General features: G+C 45.9%; 1 protein-coding gene across 1 annotated transcript in view; it reads left to right on the top strand.

Moving 5' to 3' along the window:
• Positions 1 to 2,742: 2,742 nt before the first annotated feature.
• Positions 2,743 to 14,763, top strand: part of SEC16B (SEC16 homolog B, endoplasmic reticulum export factor) — a 50,293-nt gene continuing 38,272 nt past the window's right edge. The window contains 7 exon segments of the mRNA XM_047753201.1: positions 2,743 to 2,867; positions 7,785 to 8,141; positions 9,726 to 9,829; positions 10,888 to 10,999; positions 12,059 to 12,167; positions 13,632 to 13,776; positions 14,424 to 14,575. Coding sequence (XP_047609157.1) covers positions 7,846 to 8,141; positions 9,726 to 9,829; positions 10,888 to 10,999; positions 12,059 to 12,167; positions 13,632 to 13,776; positions 14,424 to 14,575 — 918 coding nt within the window. The 5' untranslated portion in view covers positions 2,743 to 2,867; positions 7,785 to 7,845.

Below are 14,763 nucleotides of genomic sequence, written 5' to 3'. Positions count from 1 at the left end.
AGAAAATTCACAACAGTTAACAATTGGCCAGGGCTCTCATTCCAGTGGATAGTTGAAATGCAGAGTAGGAATCAGGCAAGAGGGCAGGATGCTTGGGGAAGGGATAATGTGAAGTCTCTAGTTGTTCCAGCATGTGGAAGCCTATGGAATCATGCAAGGGCTCTGCAACCAGGACTTGGAGTGGTAAGTTTAGCCCAACTCCTGTTGGAGATGAGCTTCTATGTATTGTCAAATGGAGTGAATTTTGTCAGAAACCAGGAAGACCTGAGCTGCCAGGTCGAAAAGACTTAGTAACTGTAGATATGTGGGCTGGGGAAGGCAGGGATGGATAAACCCCAAACCTTTTGGAGTGGTGAGATCCCATATGATCTATTTCATTCCATGACCCATATAACTGGAGTATACCATATGTCTATATAAAATAATTAAAGCTAATTAAAATTAATTTTGGTTGGTGAGTGTTTGAAGAGTTTCATAGTAACTTGAGATAATTAGAGATGCTTTGGGATGTCACAAAAGGAGCATTTGGAATAACTGGGCTAGATGTTTAAACCTGAGATGTGCAATGAAGGCTAATAAAAGAATAACAATTCTGTAGTTGCAAGAACACTGGGATAAGAGCTAGGCATTTGGAGTGGTAATCCTTATACTGGTAAACTGGTTATCTGAAAAAAACAGATAACCAGTTTTCTGGCTTTGTTTGCATTTGCCAATTTCTGTGGTGTAAATACTCCTACTGTGGTGGGTTTCAAAGTACCAATCATTTCACTACTGGCTACATAATTCCTGAATATTTACTAATCAGCTCTTGTAAGCCTGATATATCAATATAATCCTGACTGAGGTTCTAGTTAGCCTTGGGTAAATTCCCTCCTTTCTCTGGATCTTAGTTTTAACATCTATAAAGTGAGGTTGCTGAAAAAAACCTATAAGTTTCCTTCCAAAATTAACATTTCAGTAATGTAGCTGGTGTTACAGGGCAGGACTAACATCATGTTATAAGCCAAAAGAGTTACATCAGATTTTTAGGAATGTTATTATGAGACATTAAAATACATAATTTGATATCTGAGTCTATGTCATAATTAACAATATCTGATTCTTGCTGACAATGTGTGTATCCTTCTCCAATACCTCTTCCCAGGAGGATTAAAAATGGCAGCTTGGCCATTAGAGAGCCAAACCTCTTGGCTCACTGGTGGGATAAGAAACCCTGAGCTGGGAGTTCCCGTCGTGGCTCAGTGGTAGTGAACCCGATTGGCATCCATGAGGATCGGGTTTGATTCCTGGTCTCGCTCAGTGGGTTAAGTTGTCAGCATTGCTGTGAGCTGTGTTGTAGGCTGCAGACACAGCTTGGCTCCCGAATTGCTGTGGCTGTGGCATAGGCCAGCAGCTGCAGCTCTGATTTGACCCCTAGCCTGGGAACTTCCATGTGTTTTGGGTGTGGCCTTAAAAAGACAAAAAAATAAAATAAATAAATAAAAGAAGCCCTGAGCCAGAGTCAGATGTATCCTAGGAGTAGGCTGAGGGGCTGAGACAAAATCTGCTAGCTTAGGTACCTTACCCAATTGAGCATGAGACCCACTGTGGCCACCTTCCCTGGATTAGCAATGATGCAAGAGGTTAATTTGCTTAAAGCCCTTCAAAGGCAAGGGCTCTGTCTTTCATATTTATGTGTGTCAACTCCTGACACATAATAGAGACTCAGTAAGTGTTTGTCAAAAGAAAGAATAAATTATTTGGGCCTTTTTAGTATAAATTCTGAATTTCATTTATATTTTCCACCAGCTTTATTGAGATAAAATTGACATATTATGTCATGAAAGTTTAAGGTGTATGACTTGCTCAGTTTTAAAAGTGGACTTAGCTTCTTTGTGCCTACCTGAAAAAATGTATTTTTCAAACAAGAGAAATTATCTCCTTCTTGTAACAGAAAACTTTTCAGTGTTCAATCTTGGGCATTTAAATTTGCCTCCCCTCTAGGAGTTCCTGTTGTGGTGCAGCGGAAATGAACCCGACTAGGAAGCAAGAGGTTGCAGGTTCGATCCCTGGCCTCACTCCGTGGGTTAAGGATCTGGCATTGCAGTGAGCTGTGGTGTAGGTCACAGATGTGGCTTGGATCCTGCGTTGCTGTGGCTGTGGTGTAGGCTGGCAGCTGTAGCTCTGATTCGACCCCTAGCCTGGGAACCTCTATATGCCACGGGTGCAGCCTTAAAAAAATAAATAAATGAAAAAAAATTTGCCTCCCCTCTACATAACATAACTGGTACACAACCAGAATCCAATGGAGAGAAAAACTCAAACCAGGCATTTATTACCCATCAGTGAGTACTTTGCCTGTCTCAACCAATGGGATTTGCTCATCTCTTTTGAAAGGAAAATATAGTGCTTATTTATAGAGCATGCATAATTATATATCATGTGCCACTTTACAAACATTTACAGGCATACTTCTTTTTTGTTTTTAAATACAAAGTGAAGGTTTGTGGCAGCGCTGCATTGAGCAAGTCTTTCAGCACCATTTTCCCAACAGCCCTTGTTCACTTTATGTCTCTGTGTCACATTTTGGTAATTTGCACAATATTTCAAACTTTTTCATTATTGTTATATGTGCTGTGGTCATCTGTGATCAGTGATCTTTGATGTTACTGTTGTAATTGTTTTGGCATTTTTCAACAATGAAGTATTTTTAATTAAAAAAATTTTTTTCCCCCTTTTCCAGCCACCCCCACAGCATATGGAAGTTCCTGCGGCCAGGGATCCAATTTGATCTGGTACTGCGACCTATGCTGTAGCTGAGGCAATTCTGGATCATTAACCTTCTGCTCCGTGGTGGGAACTCTGCAATAAAGTATTTTTAAATTAAGGTAAGTATATTTATTTTAGATATACAGGTGTTGCATGCTTAATAAAGTACGGTATAGTATAAACATAAATTTTTAAATAATTATATATGTATTAAATGAAAATTCTTTAAATTCTACGTGCTTTAAAATTTTCCAAAGCTTCACACACATGATTTCATATAATCCTATAATAACCTTTTTTCCTTCTACTCCTGTATTTTCCCTCCCCACTTCCCTCTCTCCACTGGTAATCACTGGTTTGTTCTCTAGAGCCATGAGTCTGCTTCTTTTCCATTTTATTCACTAAATTTGTTGTATTTTTTAGATTCCATATGTGTGATATCATACAGTGTTTGTCTTTCTCTGTCTGACTTATTTCATAATGCCCTCCAAGTCCATTCACGTTCCCTGCAAATGGCAAAATTCTTTCTTTTTTATGGCTCAGTAATATTTCATTGTATGTGTAAGTACCACATCTTCTTTATCCATTCATCTGCCGGTGGATACTTAGGCTGCTCCCATACCTTGGCAATCATAAATAGTGGTGCTATTTACATTGGGGTGCATGTATCTTTTTGAATTAGTGTTTTTGTGTTTTTCAAATATATACCCAGGAGTAGAATTGCTGCATCATGTAGTAGCTCTATTTTTAGTTTTTTTGAGGAACATCCATACTGTTTTCCACACTGGCTGCACCAATTGACATTTTCACCAACAGTGTGCAAGGGTTTCCTTTTCTCCACATCCTCGACAATATTTGTTTGTTTTTAATGGCCATACCTGTGGCATGTGGAAGTTCTTGGGCTAGGGTTGAATTGGAGCCACAGCTGGAGACTATGCCACAGCCACAGCAGCACCATCTGAGCCACATTTGTGACTTACGCTGCAGCTTGTGGCTACACTGGATCCTTCACCCACAGGGTGAGGCTGGGGGTTGAATTTTCATCCTCATGGACGGCATGTCAGGTTTTTAACCTGAGGAGCCACAGTGGGAACTCCAATGACAACATGTGTGACTTGAGTTCTTTTTGACGATGGCCATTCTGACAGGTGTGAGGTTTTGATTTGCATTTTCCTGATGATTAGCCATGTTGAACATCTTTTCATATGCCTGTTGCTCATCTGCATTTCTCACTGGAAAAAAAAAATGTCTATTCAGTTCTTCTGCACCACCCCCCACCCTGCCTTTTTTGGCTGCCCTGCAACATATGGACATCTTGAGCCAGTGGTCCAACTCGATCACAGTTGCGACCTGTGTCACCGTTGCGACCTATGTCACAGTTGCGGTGACCCGGGATCCTTAACCTCCTCTGCCAGGCCAGGGATCACACCTGCATCCTAGCGCTCCAGAGACTCAGCTGATCCTGTTGTGTCACCGTGGGAACTCCTCTTCTGCCCATTTTTTAATGGAGTTGTTTGAAACATAACTTTTAGATGCACGGGGAACCCAGCACATTCGTGTGGCTTGTTTGGCTTTATTGTAGTGGTCTGGAACTGGACCTGAGATATCGCTGAGGTCCACCTGCGATCTTCATAAAGACTGTCATAAGCTAACTACTGTCATTCCCCTTTTAGAGAAGGAGAAGCTGGGACTGCGAGAGGTTAAGCAATAGAGCCGCCCGTGGCCTGAGCCAGGAGTCAACAACCCATAGCTGGTGCTCTCCTCCCCAGGCCAGGCTGCCTCAGGGCTTTCTGCATTTCCTCTGCCTCTGTCTCAGTTCCTTGTTTGCTGTGGGGGTTTGGATGCCTTCACCTGTGAGTGACCGTGGCTCAGCCCCCGAGGAGGCAAACAGAAGCAGCCGCCTCTGGCGGGGTTCTGAGCAAATAGGCCAGGCCGGGTCTGTCCAACCGACAGAGCTGGGCTGTACTTTGTCCTGGTGAATCAGCTCCATGGAGGCCTGGCGGTTGCAAAGGTAGCTGGCAGGCTGTGGATCTGAGGGCCAGGTAAGTCTTGGTAGATGTGGCACCTGGACTTTGACAGTCTCCAGGAGGAGAGCGACATTCCTGGAGCTGCGCTGAGGGAAGGTGGCAGCCATCCGAGCAGGTGTGTGGGGACGCTAGCGCCCTGTCTTGCTTTCTCTTGGCTGTGCTGTCAGATTAAGAAACGCAACGTTGCCCTTCCTGGGGCCAGGGAAGCGTGTGAGCGTGGGAGTGTGACTTGTCACTGTAGGTATAATGCTGTCATTCGGAGAATCTCAGGTGCTTTTCATTGGGGGTACTTGATTGTAACCTGAGGTCTAACCTGCTGGAGTTGATATCTTGGCAACAAAAATCAATCGGAGGGGACTTTGGTGAAGAGATTGGGCATAGTGCCTTTGCAGTGGGAGAAGGGCTGTCTAGTGACAATATCTGGGGACAAAGTGGAAGAGGCTTTCTTCTTGTTGAGCTTCCTTGTGTCCAAGTGCCATCAAGTTCCATGGGCCTTCAGGAAAGACCCATTTACCCCTTTCGCTGTGTCTGGGGACTTTGGCCTTTGCTGGGATTTGCTGGAGAAGGCTCTCCTTGCTCCTGGCTTTATCAGGGGAGTGGGCAGACATGGGAAAGAAGGAGCAAGTTTTCCTGAGCTGTGATTGCTCTTGAGGATGAAGGCACTTCTCTCCTGGCTCTTCTGGTATGTTCTGCTTACAGCTCTCGGCTCATAGCTGTGGACCCTGGCTCCATGGCATTCGAACAGAGTGACATTTTGATTTCAACACATACCCTTTGACTCCTTTGACCTTTTGTTCTGATATTTTTTTTTTTTTTGGGCCACACCTGCGGCATATGGAAATTCCTGGAGCTAGGGGTTGAATCGGAGCTGCAGCTGCCAGCCTGCACCAGAGCCACAGCAATGCCAGATCTGAGCCACTTCTGTGACCTACGTGGAAGCTGTGGCAACACTGGATCATTAACCCACTGAGTGGGGCCAGAAATCCAATCTGCATCCTCATGTATACTAGTCAGGTTCTTAACCTGCTGAGCCACAGCAGGAACTCCTCTGATATTCATTTTTATATTGGACTGGGAGTTTCAGGAGTTAACTGGATTCGATCAGAAACTTTCAACCTAAAATAGTTCCCAAGGGAGAAGAAACATGGGGTCTGACTGTGCTATGCAGTCTCTGGACACAAGGGACTCCTGAGCAGCAGTCCGGTCTGATGTGTGCTTTTTCTTTGGAGGCAGCTGGCAGTAGGTGTGGCTCTGTGATACAAGTAGAGAAGCCTGGAAGGTAACTTGTCTTCTGGAGCTATATTTCATTTTGAAGAATAAGTGGGGAAGGTCAGTTTGCTGCTGGAGAGACTTCCAGGATTTAAAATCTCCAGCCAGGAAGATTGCTGAGACTCGGCTCTCTAGTTTGTCCTGGAAACAATTCCAAACTTTCATCTCATCACCTCCCCAGGAGGAGGTGCAGACATGGCCAGATGATAGGGCCTAGTTCTAAGAATTTAAGGATTCAGAAAAGATGTCTCTCGAGGTCACTTTAAGCTTCTTTTTGTTTAGGAAATGTCTCCAGCCACCCCGTACTAATTTTTTTTTTTTAAATGGCTGCACCCACGGCAAATGGAAGTTCCTGGGCCAGGGATTGAATCCGAGCTGCAGCTGTGACCCATACGCAGCTGTGGCAATGTTGGGTCCTTAACCCACTGTGCTGGGCTGGGGATCGAACCCACACCTCCACAGCAACCTGAGCTGCTGCAGTCGGATTCTTTTTTTTTTTTTTCATCCTGACAGTTTACCATGTTTTATTAAAAAAAAATCAAAGACACTAACATTTTTAGTTTACAAATATATTTGCGCTTACTCCAAGGTGGAAGACTAAGATACATCACAGAACATTTTTTATCATACAGCTGGCTTAAATCATATACACTACTATAATTAAAGTATACTTTGAGCCAGATAATTTGTTTTTATATTTTGATTAGTGATGCATGGATTGGTAAGCAGCTCAGTTACATAAGTAGGCAGTCAAAGATGCTCGTTTGACTCCAACAAGTTTCTGAAAGTACTTTTACATGCAAATCATTTGGAAAAACTAATTTGTGCAGTCAGGTTCTTAACCCACCGTGCCACAGTGGGAACTCTCCTACTACCCTACGCTTCATCTCTGATGGCATTAACTACTATGTATTGAACAATTGTATATACCGGGCAGTGGGTTTGGCACTTTAAGTTATCTCTGACTCTGGCAGTAACCCTGCAAGCTAGTGGTCCTTGTTTAATGGGCAAAGAAATTAAGGCTTGAAAAATTTAACTAGCTATTAAGTTGCAGAGTTATGATTTGAAATGTGGTCCAGCTCTGCTTAAGGCCCACTCTATTTCCGTGACAGCATAGGGCCTGTATATCAAGTGCTGAATAAATATTTGCTGGTAGAATATGTGAGCACACATGGATTTAATTGGAACACTTGAATAGTGTTTTGGAGTTTTATCTGTTACTGTTCATCTCCCATGCCTCCCACATCTATTGTTGCCCCAAATATACCTTTTAATTTTTATAGCAACATCAATATCATTGTCTCGCCTGTTATTTATTCCAAGTATCTGCTTGAGTTTTTTTCAGATAACTCTCTATCAATGCCCATGTGGTTTGTTTTCTTTTTACTTTTTTGTCTTTTTGCTTTTTAGGGCCACACCTGTGACATATGGAGGTTCCCAGGCTAGGGGTCGAATTGGAGTTACAACTGCAGAACTATGCCACAGCCAAAGCAATGCCAGATCCGAGCCGTGTCTGTGACCTACACCACAGCTCCTTAACCCACTGAGCCAGGCCAAGGATTGAACATGCAACCTCATGGTTCCTAGTTCCGCTGAGCCACGATGGGAACTCCTGTGGTTTGTTTTAGATAGAAGATTCTGAGGAACGTAGGTCCTTCTTTCACAAAATCTAATCAACCATCATGTTTGGATAGAGGCCTAAAATGATGATCATTTTTTTTTGTCTTTTTGTTTTGTCAGTAGGAGGAGAAAATAACTACAGAACTGACTCAAAACGCAAGAAAAGTTCTGAGGGTCAGGGATGGAACCTTGGGTTCCTCAGCGGCCACCTCAACCCCGGGGGAGGCCCCCAGGCTCATCAAAGGATCCAGACCGAGGGCGTCGGAGAGATGGCTACTATTGGCCTGTTCCTTACTCTTGGTACAATAGAGAGAGGGTCCATCAAAGGCAAGACCTGGGCAGGAGCCCCCAGCCACAGCAGGACCCCAGGGCAGACCAGCAGCAGCCTCATTATGCATCCAGGCCTGGGGAATGGCATCAGCCTGGGTCCGAGGCTGACTATTACGAAGGTGGCTATCCCAGTCAATTCTACTTAAGGTATGGTGTTAGAGCTTGGAATTGACCCACTGGTCCTGAATGCGTACGAACAGATTCTTTTCCTGTTTCCTTTGATGTCTCCTCTTTTGTTCTTCTTCTTTTATTTATTTATTTTTCTTCTTTGTTTCTTCTTCTTTTAAAATTGTAGTTGATTTACAGCATTGTGGTTGTTTCAGATGTACAACAGCGATTCAATTCTATCTATCTATCTATCTATCTATCTATCTATCTATCTATCTATCTATCTATCTAATTTGCAGATTCTTTTCCCTATAGCTTTTTTACAAAAGATGGCGTATAGTTCCCTGTGCTATACAGTAGGTTCTTGTTGGTTATCCATTTTACGTATCTGTGTATATGTTATCCTAAACTCCTAATCTCCTGTTTTTTTTTTGTTTGTTTGTTTCCTCTTCCACCCTACTGCATCGGCGTAGCTAAACCATTTCCTCTCCCAAACTGGATTTGAATGACTGAAAATATAGTATTTTCCTTTCTCTATCTCCTAGGGGAGCTTCTTCAAGAAGCCCTCCCAAGGTGACTGGGTGTTGGGGGCAGGGGAGAGGGTAGGAAGAATGGTGAAATTCAAGACAGCCGATGAGACCCTCTCACTCTGGGATGACAAAAGGCAGTATTTGCAGACCCTGGAAAAGCTTTTCCTATAACAAGTTCCTTGTCCTCTTTGGATGACCCTGCCTTGGATCAGCACCGACACCCCCAGCGCCAGGAAGAGCCCCAGTGCCTAGAACATCACGTAGAGTGTGGTGGGCACACGGGAAAAAAATAAGTATCCAGTGAGTGAATGGGAACTTAAAATCAGAGAATGCAGATTTAAGCTTGGAGGCTTCAAGTTTAGAATGAAGAGGTCTCCGTGAGGTAATTCTAGGAGAATCTGGAGCTCCTGCTCTTGGACTTGATCTTTTATGGAATGTTGCAAACCATCTCTTTTCTACTTTAGCTTTTTCAGATGGGGTGATGGTTGCCTGCCTCCAGATTTGGGGTTGAAATTAGGACAATTATTATAAAGAATTTTGCCCCTATGAAATAGTATAGAATTATTAATTGGTAAAAATACTTACAACATGACGTTTCTTTGTTGACTTCTCGAAGAACGTTCGGTTAAGGACAGAGGCAATGAAAGCAGTCAGGTTTAGGATGGGCCAACTTGCCTTTTTCATCTCATTTCCATCTGTAACATGCATGGGAATTACCGTGGCTTATTGGGTACGTCCACAGTCAACCTGAGAAGGAGTTTCCTCGGATAATATCAGGGAGGGTTTTCTTATACCATCCTATGTTGTTGGAGGTGTGTGTTTGGGGAGTAAGAGGGAGCACGAGGGAGGAGAATGAGACACTTGGCTCTGGTTTTGCTATAAAAATCACAGCCTTTTTATGACGCAGAAGTCCTCTTCCTGCTCAGATTCTGGACTTTCTGGTTATAAGCTCCAGAATGAACTGTGGCATTAGAGCAGATCTAGAGAGGGGTCCCGTTTCTGTTCTCTGAAGTTTAGGTTGTCAAGCACTCCATTGGTTTCTCGCTTCCCCATGCTCATGCTTGAACGACTGACCTTCTTTGTGACCTTGTAGGCCGGGGACTGAGGATCTGTATCAGACCTATCACTCTCCAGCCCTCAGGGAAGAATATGCTTATGGAAGTTATTACTACCACCGACACCTGCAGGAAGAAAGAGGTATGCAACAATCTCCAAGAAGCCTTAGGGATGCTGCGGCGGGTCTGACAGGGGAGAAGCCAAAGGCGCCGGGCTGGGAGCCTCACCCAGGGCTTCCTGCTTGGCTGAGCTACAGCCCCGCCCCCACCCACTTCTTTCTTGGCGAGATGAGGTCACAGCAAAGACGCTGCTGCTCGCTGCCTCGAGAAGAGTTAGAAAAGAGCCATTTTTCTTTGTACCCGAGATGATGGTACTGCCATCATTTTGTTCCTAGTGTTATGGATAGTTTGTACATCATGCATATTTTTCTTCTACTCCTCATTATAGCCAAGACTGTGGTCTCTGGCCAAGTGACAGTGAAGTCACTTCCTAACAGGGAGGTCATCAAGCATGTGGCTGGGCTGTGAAGAGTCTGACCATCATTTACTCTGAGGGTGGCGGACACACACACAAAGGAACTTATACTCTATACCAATAGTAAGGCTTTAGGTATGTGCTAGTGGCAGCATCCGACCTGCTAGCAAAGAGGAACCTGTTTCAACGCTGAAAACACAAGCGTCTGTGCACGCCGGCTGCTGCAGAGTTGTATCGAGCCATGCTAGTGGGTTCAGAGAGGACTGAGATGCAGCTGACAGACTTTCATTGTCAGCTTTCACTTACCAGTTTTATTCACTTTGGCAAATCCAGTCCGCCTTCTGTGTCTGTGGGTCTGGCTCCAACTGATAATTGAAAATATTCAAAGAAAAGAAAGTTCCAGAAAATCCCAAAAAGCTGTTTGCAGACAACAATTGACATCGCACCTACATTGCATTTACAACTATTTACATAGCATTTACATTGTTAGGCATCATAAGTCATCTAGAGATGATTGCAAGGAAATGGAGGATGTGTGACACCATTTTATCGCAGGGACTTGAACTTCCCCGGGTCCTGAAACCAGTTCCCCCATGGATAGTGAAGGGTGACTGTGTGTTTTTATACCTGCTGTTTGCCGGCAACTCAGCTTCACAGCTTGCTGGTATCTTTCTGAACTCTTGGGAGTGGAAAGTGACTTGTCTTTGTTTTCTCTGAGGGTGCAGTGCCGAGGCAAGGGAGTCCTTACGTCTGGCACGAAGATTATCGAGATCAAAAGTACCTCCAGGAACATCAGCGTGCAAACCAGAAGAGTCCATTTGCTGAGACGCAGTTCCAGTAAGTGAGCCCCAGTTCCAGGAAGTGTGAAAGGAGAGGCTGATTCAGCCTTATTTGGCCAAACCCAGGCCATGCTGAACAAACCTCATGGTGTCAGGTGCTCGTCCCTCACCTTTGGAAGCCTGTCTGCTTTCGTTCTGGCCCCAGGGATGTGGGAGTAGCCCAGGATGGCTGGGCCAGCTGTTAACATGGATTCTTGGAGGAGGGAGTCTTAATTCTGAGAGGCAGTTTCCAATACCTGCCGTGAGTTCCCCCAACTGTGAGATTACATTAGGTCCTTTTTTTTTTTTTTTTTTTTTTTAATAGGGCTACACCCGTGACATTTGGAAGTTCCCAGGCTAGGGGTCGATTCAGAGCTGCAGCTGCAGACCTATGCCGCAGCGACAGCAACTCGGGATCCGAGCCGCATCTACGACCTACACCACAGCTCACGGCAACGCCGGATCCTTAACTTACTGAGTGAGGCCAGGGATCAAACCTGCATCCTCATGGACACTGTCAGGTTCTGAACCTGTGGAGCCACAACGGGAACTCCTGAGGTCCTTCTTAAAGGAGGGCCTTAAATCTGTGTTGGCCTTGGAACAGATGTGGCCTTGCAAAAGTTCTCATGATTGGGCCCTGCCTTGGGCAGTGGTGCTTCTCTGCCCACTCCTGTGCTCTGAGAATGGGTTCTGCCCTGGGAGAAGGCCAGTGGGGAAGAGCATTTGGTGCAAGCACCTGTCCTGATGCCCTTAGGGCTGGGGCCTTTCCCTGCCTGGAACTTAGCAACCCAACTGCTCTGATTTAAGTCATTCTGGATGTCAGGCTGCAGCAACTGAGCCTTTTCTGCTGGGTTTGGGACCACTTCTAGCAACCGTATTATGAACCCCAGGAGCTCCTGTTTTTCTGGGGTTAATGGATCGAGGTTGCAGAAGGGAGGACTAGGCTTTTCCCTGAGGCACATGAGCCAACCTGAACCCTGCCCGCACTTTGCAATAGAACAGCCTCCAGCAGAGAGCAGCTCAGCCTTGCTGGCCTGGCCCAGACCCCCTCTCACCTGCTCCTGTCATTTCGCTGCAGATCTAAGAGTCAGAACCCGTATAAAGACAGTCCTGCTTCAAACTCTGGACAGGAGGAGCCTGGGGACTTACTTCCAGAGAGTCTGTTAACTGAGGCCCAGAAAAACAAGGTAACCTGAAGTGACATGAGGCTGGTGGTCTGTGACAGTGCATCACAACTGCCACTGTCAACAGTGGCAGGGCAGGGAGCTGGGTTGGGGTGGGAGTCCCCAGTGGCCAGCATTTCTAAGGGGTCCCACTCCTCCCCACTTGGCAGAGCCTTTCCCGGCTTCCTGTTTCCGTCTTCTGGGCCTGGAGTCCTGATCTGAACCTTTTGCATTTTCTTGCCAAGTCAATCGGCTGGCTCAGGAAGTGTCACCCAAGCCACTCCAAGATGCTTGGAAAGAGGAGACGAGGCTATCACCAGTACCCCAGAGGACTAGCGATTTCTTTTACTCAGGAAGAGGGAAGTTGCTAGAATCTTTTAATTCAGGTCTTTCTTAACTCCACCATCTCTCTTCTAAAACCTTACTGTGTATACCAGCCGGCCTACAAAATGAAGCTCTTGAATTTTTCAAAATAAACATTAAATTTTGGAAGAATATGAAATCTATGGAGACGTTGCAAAGATCCTACAAAGACAAGCTCTTAAGTTTCGACGGTCGTGTGTTAATTTTGTTTCCCTGATGAGATCTGTCTGATTTGGGGACACCCTCTCTTCTGTATACCTGAGCTTTACAGGCCAGGGCCCCTAGTGTGACTAACAGTAACACAACACAAAATAACAGCCAGCCATACACACGTGCGGCACCTTACAGTGGACAAAGAGCTTTTGCATCATGATTTACATCCCTTGTTCTCCAATCCTCCCAGGATGTAAGTTCTGTGAATTTCTAGTCACCTGTATCCCTAAGGGAAAGCCCAGCCCCTGGAGCATGGTAATTGTGCATTAAACAGTTGGCGATGAGGAGCTCCCACTGTGGCTCAGTGGGTTAAGAACCCAACATAGTGTCCGTGACGATGTGAGTTCAATCCCTGGCCTCGCTCAGTGGGTTAAGGACTGGGCATGGCTGCAAACTGTGGCATAGGTGCAGACGTGGCTCAGATCCAGGGTTGTTGTGGCTGTGGCGCAGGCCTGCAGGTGCAGCTCTGATTTGACCCCTAGCACGGGAATGTCCATATGCCACAGGTATGGCTGTAAAAAACAAACAGAAACAAAAAACAGTTGGTAAATGAATGCAAGATCAAGTTCTTGAACTATACAGGGTAGATGTAATTATCTCCATTACCGATGAAGGTACTGGGGTCAGAGAGTCTAAATCACTTGTTCAAGGTCACAGCAACTAGGTATTGACAAAGCTGGAATTTGAATCCACCCCCTACCCCAGGACCTGCGCTTTCCCCCCAGACCAGAATGAATCCTTTAGCAAACACCTGTCAATTGCATGATCCCTTCTTTTCCTTTCAAACCATCCACATTCACTAAATTTATTTGATAAAGTCTGAATTTTATTGCTTGGAAGAAACACTTGGGCAGACTGTCTCTCGGAAAGTGCTTCTGCTTCATGTAGGTTTTCATTGTTTTTAACTTTCAGCCATCCCTGATGGAGGAGTCCAACCTTCTCCGACAGCACGAGTCTGGTCTCAGCTCCAGCAGCTATGAGCTCAGCCAGTACATGGCCGACGCCTTCGAGCCGCACGACCCCACGGCTTCCACAGCTTGGAGTCCAGTTCAGGCTGGTGGGTACTGGAGGGGTCAGAGGAGTTGGCTGCCTCCCATGAGAAGAGGGCACATCTCTTGGAAAGTCACCTTTCTCCTGTATTGCCAAGAGCAGATTATTTGTCTGCCTCATTTGCGGACGTAAGCCTCCTGGGCGGTGTGGCCAAGGTTTGGTTCCCTTCCCCACCTTTTCTCTAGCCCTGGAGATTGCATCACAGCTGGTTCTTGGAAGGGAACAATGCCCCTGGCCATCAGCAGGCTGGGAGAGGAGGCACTCAGAGGAGCTGTTAGGTAACAGGTGGCGAAAGTAAAGGCCAGGCTCACTTTGGGAGCATGAAGGCAGATCACGAAGGTCTGGATGTAGGAGGCTTGTCTTGAGTCCTGGGGCCGTGAGAGCCAGAGCCCCTGGCCTGTCCCCATCACGGTCTCTGGGCCCGGTGCGTTGTCATTTGGACCAAACCATCGACTGCTTGCATTACATTCGGACATAGTCTCAGAGGCTCCACGCTGGCCTCGGGCATGGGCTTCTTCTAATGCTGTAGTTCAGTTAGATTCTTAGCTTGGACCCAGGTGGAATTTGGAAAGAAATGTGTTTATGGGGTATTTCTCAAGTAAAGCAAAGCAGGGGCAGTTATGCTAACAGTGCCCTCCTGTGTCTCTTGGTCAGAGGATGTCTCGGCGGCTGGTCCCAAGGCACCCATGAAGTTCTACGTCCCTCACATGCCTGTGAGTTTTGGGCCAGGGGGTCAGCTGGTGTGTGTGGGTCCCAGCTGTCCCGGGGATGGAGAGACGGCCCTTGTTGAACTGCACAGCATGGAGGTAAACAAGATTCTGTGTCCCCGAAGGGCCGGCACGTTGCTCCCTGCTTCCCTTTGCCCAAGACCAGGCATCTTCAGGAATAGGGTGGGAGACCTGGGCCATACACTCCGTGGACTGGTCTCTGTGTGTGTGTGTGTGTGTGTGTGTGTGTGTGTGAAGGAATGAATGGGCCTCCTCTCTGACAGAAG

This window comes from Phacochoerus africanus, chromosome 11 (assembly GCF_016906955.1).
Source record: "Phacochoerus africanus isolate WHEZ1 chromosome 11, ROS_Pafr_v1, whole genome shotgun sequence".
NCBI lineage: Eukaryota > Metazoa > Chordata > Mammalia > Artiodactyla > Suidae > Phacochoerus > Phacochoerus africanus.
The sequence above is the reverse complement of the archived record's forward strand: the minus strand, read 5'-3'. Positions and strand labels throughout refer to the sequence as shown.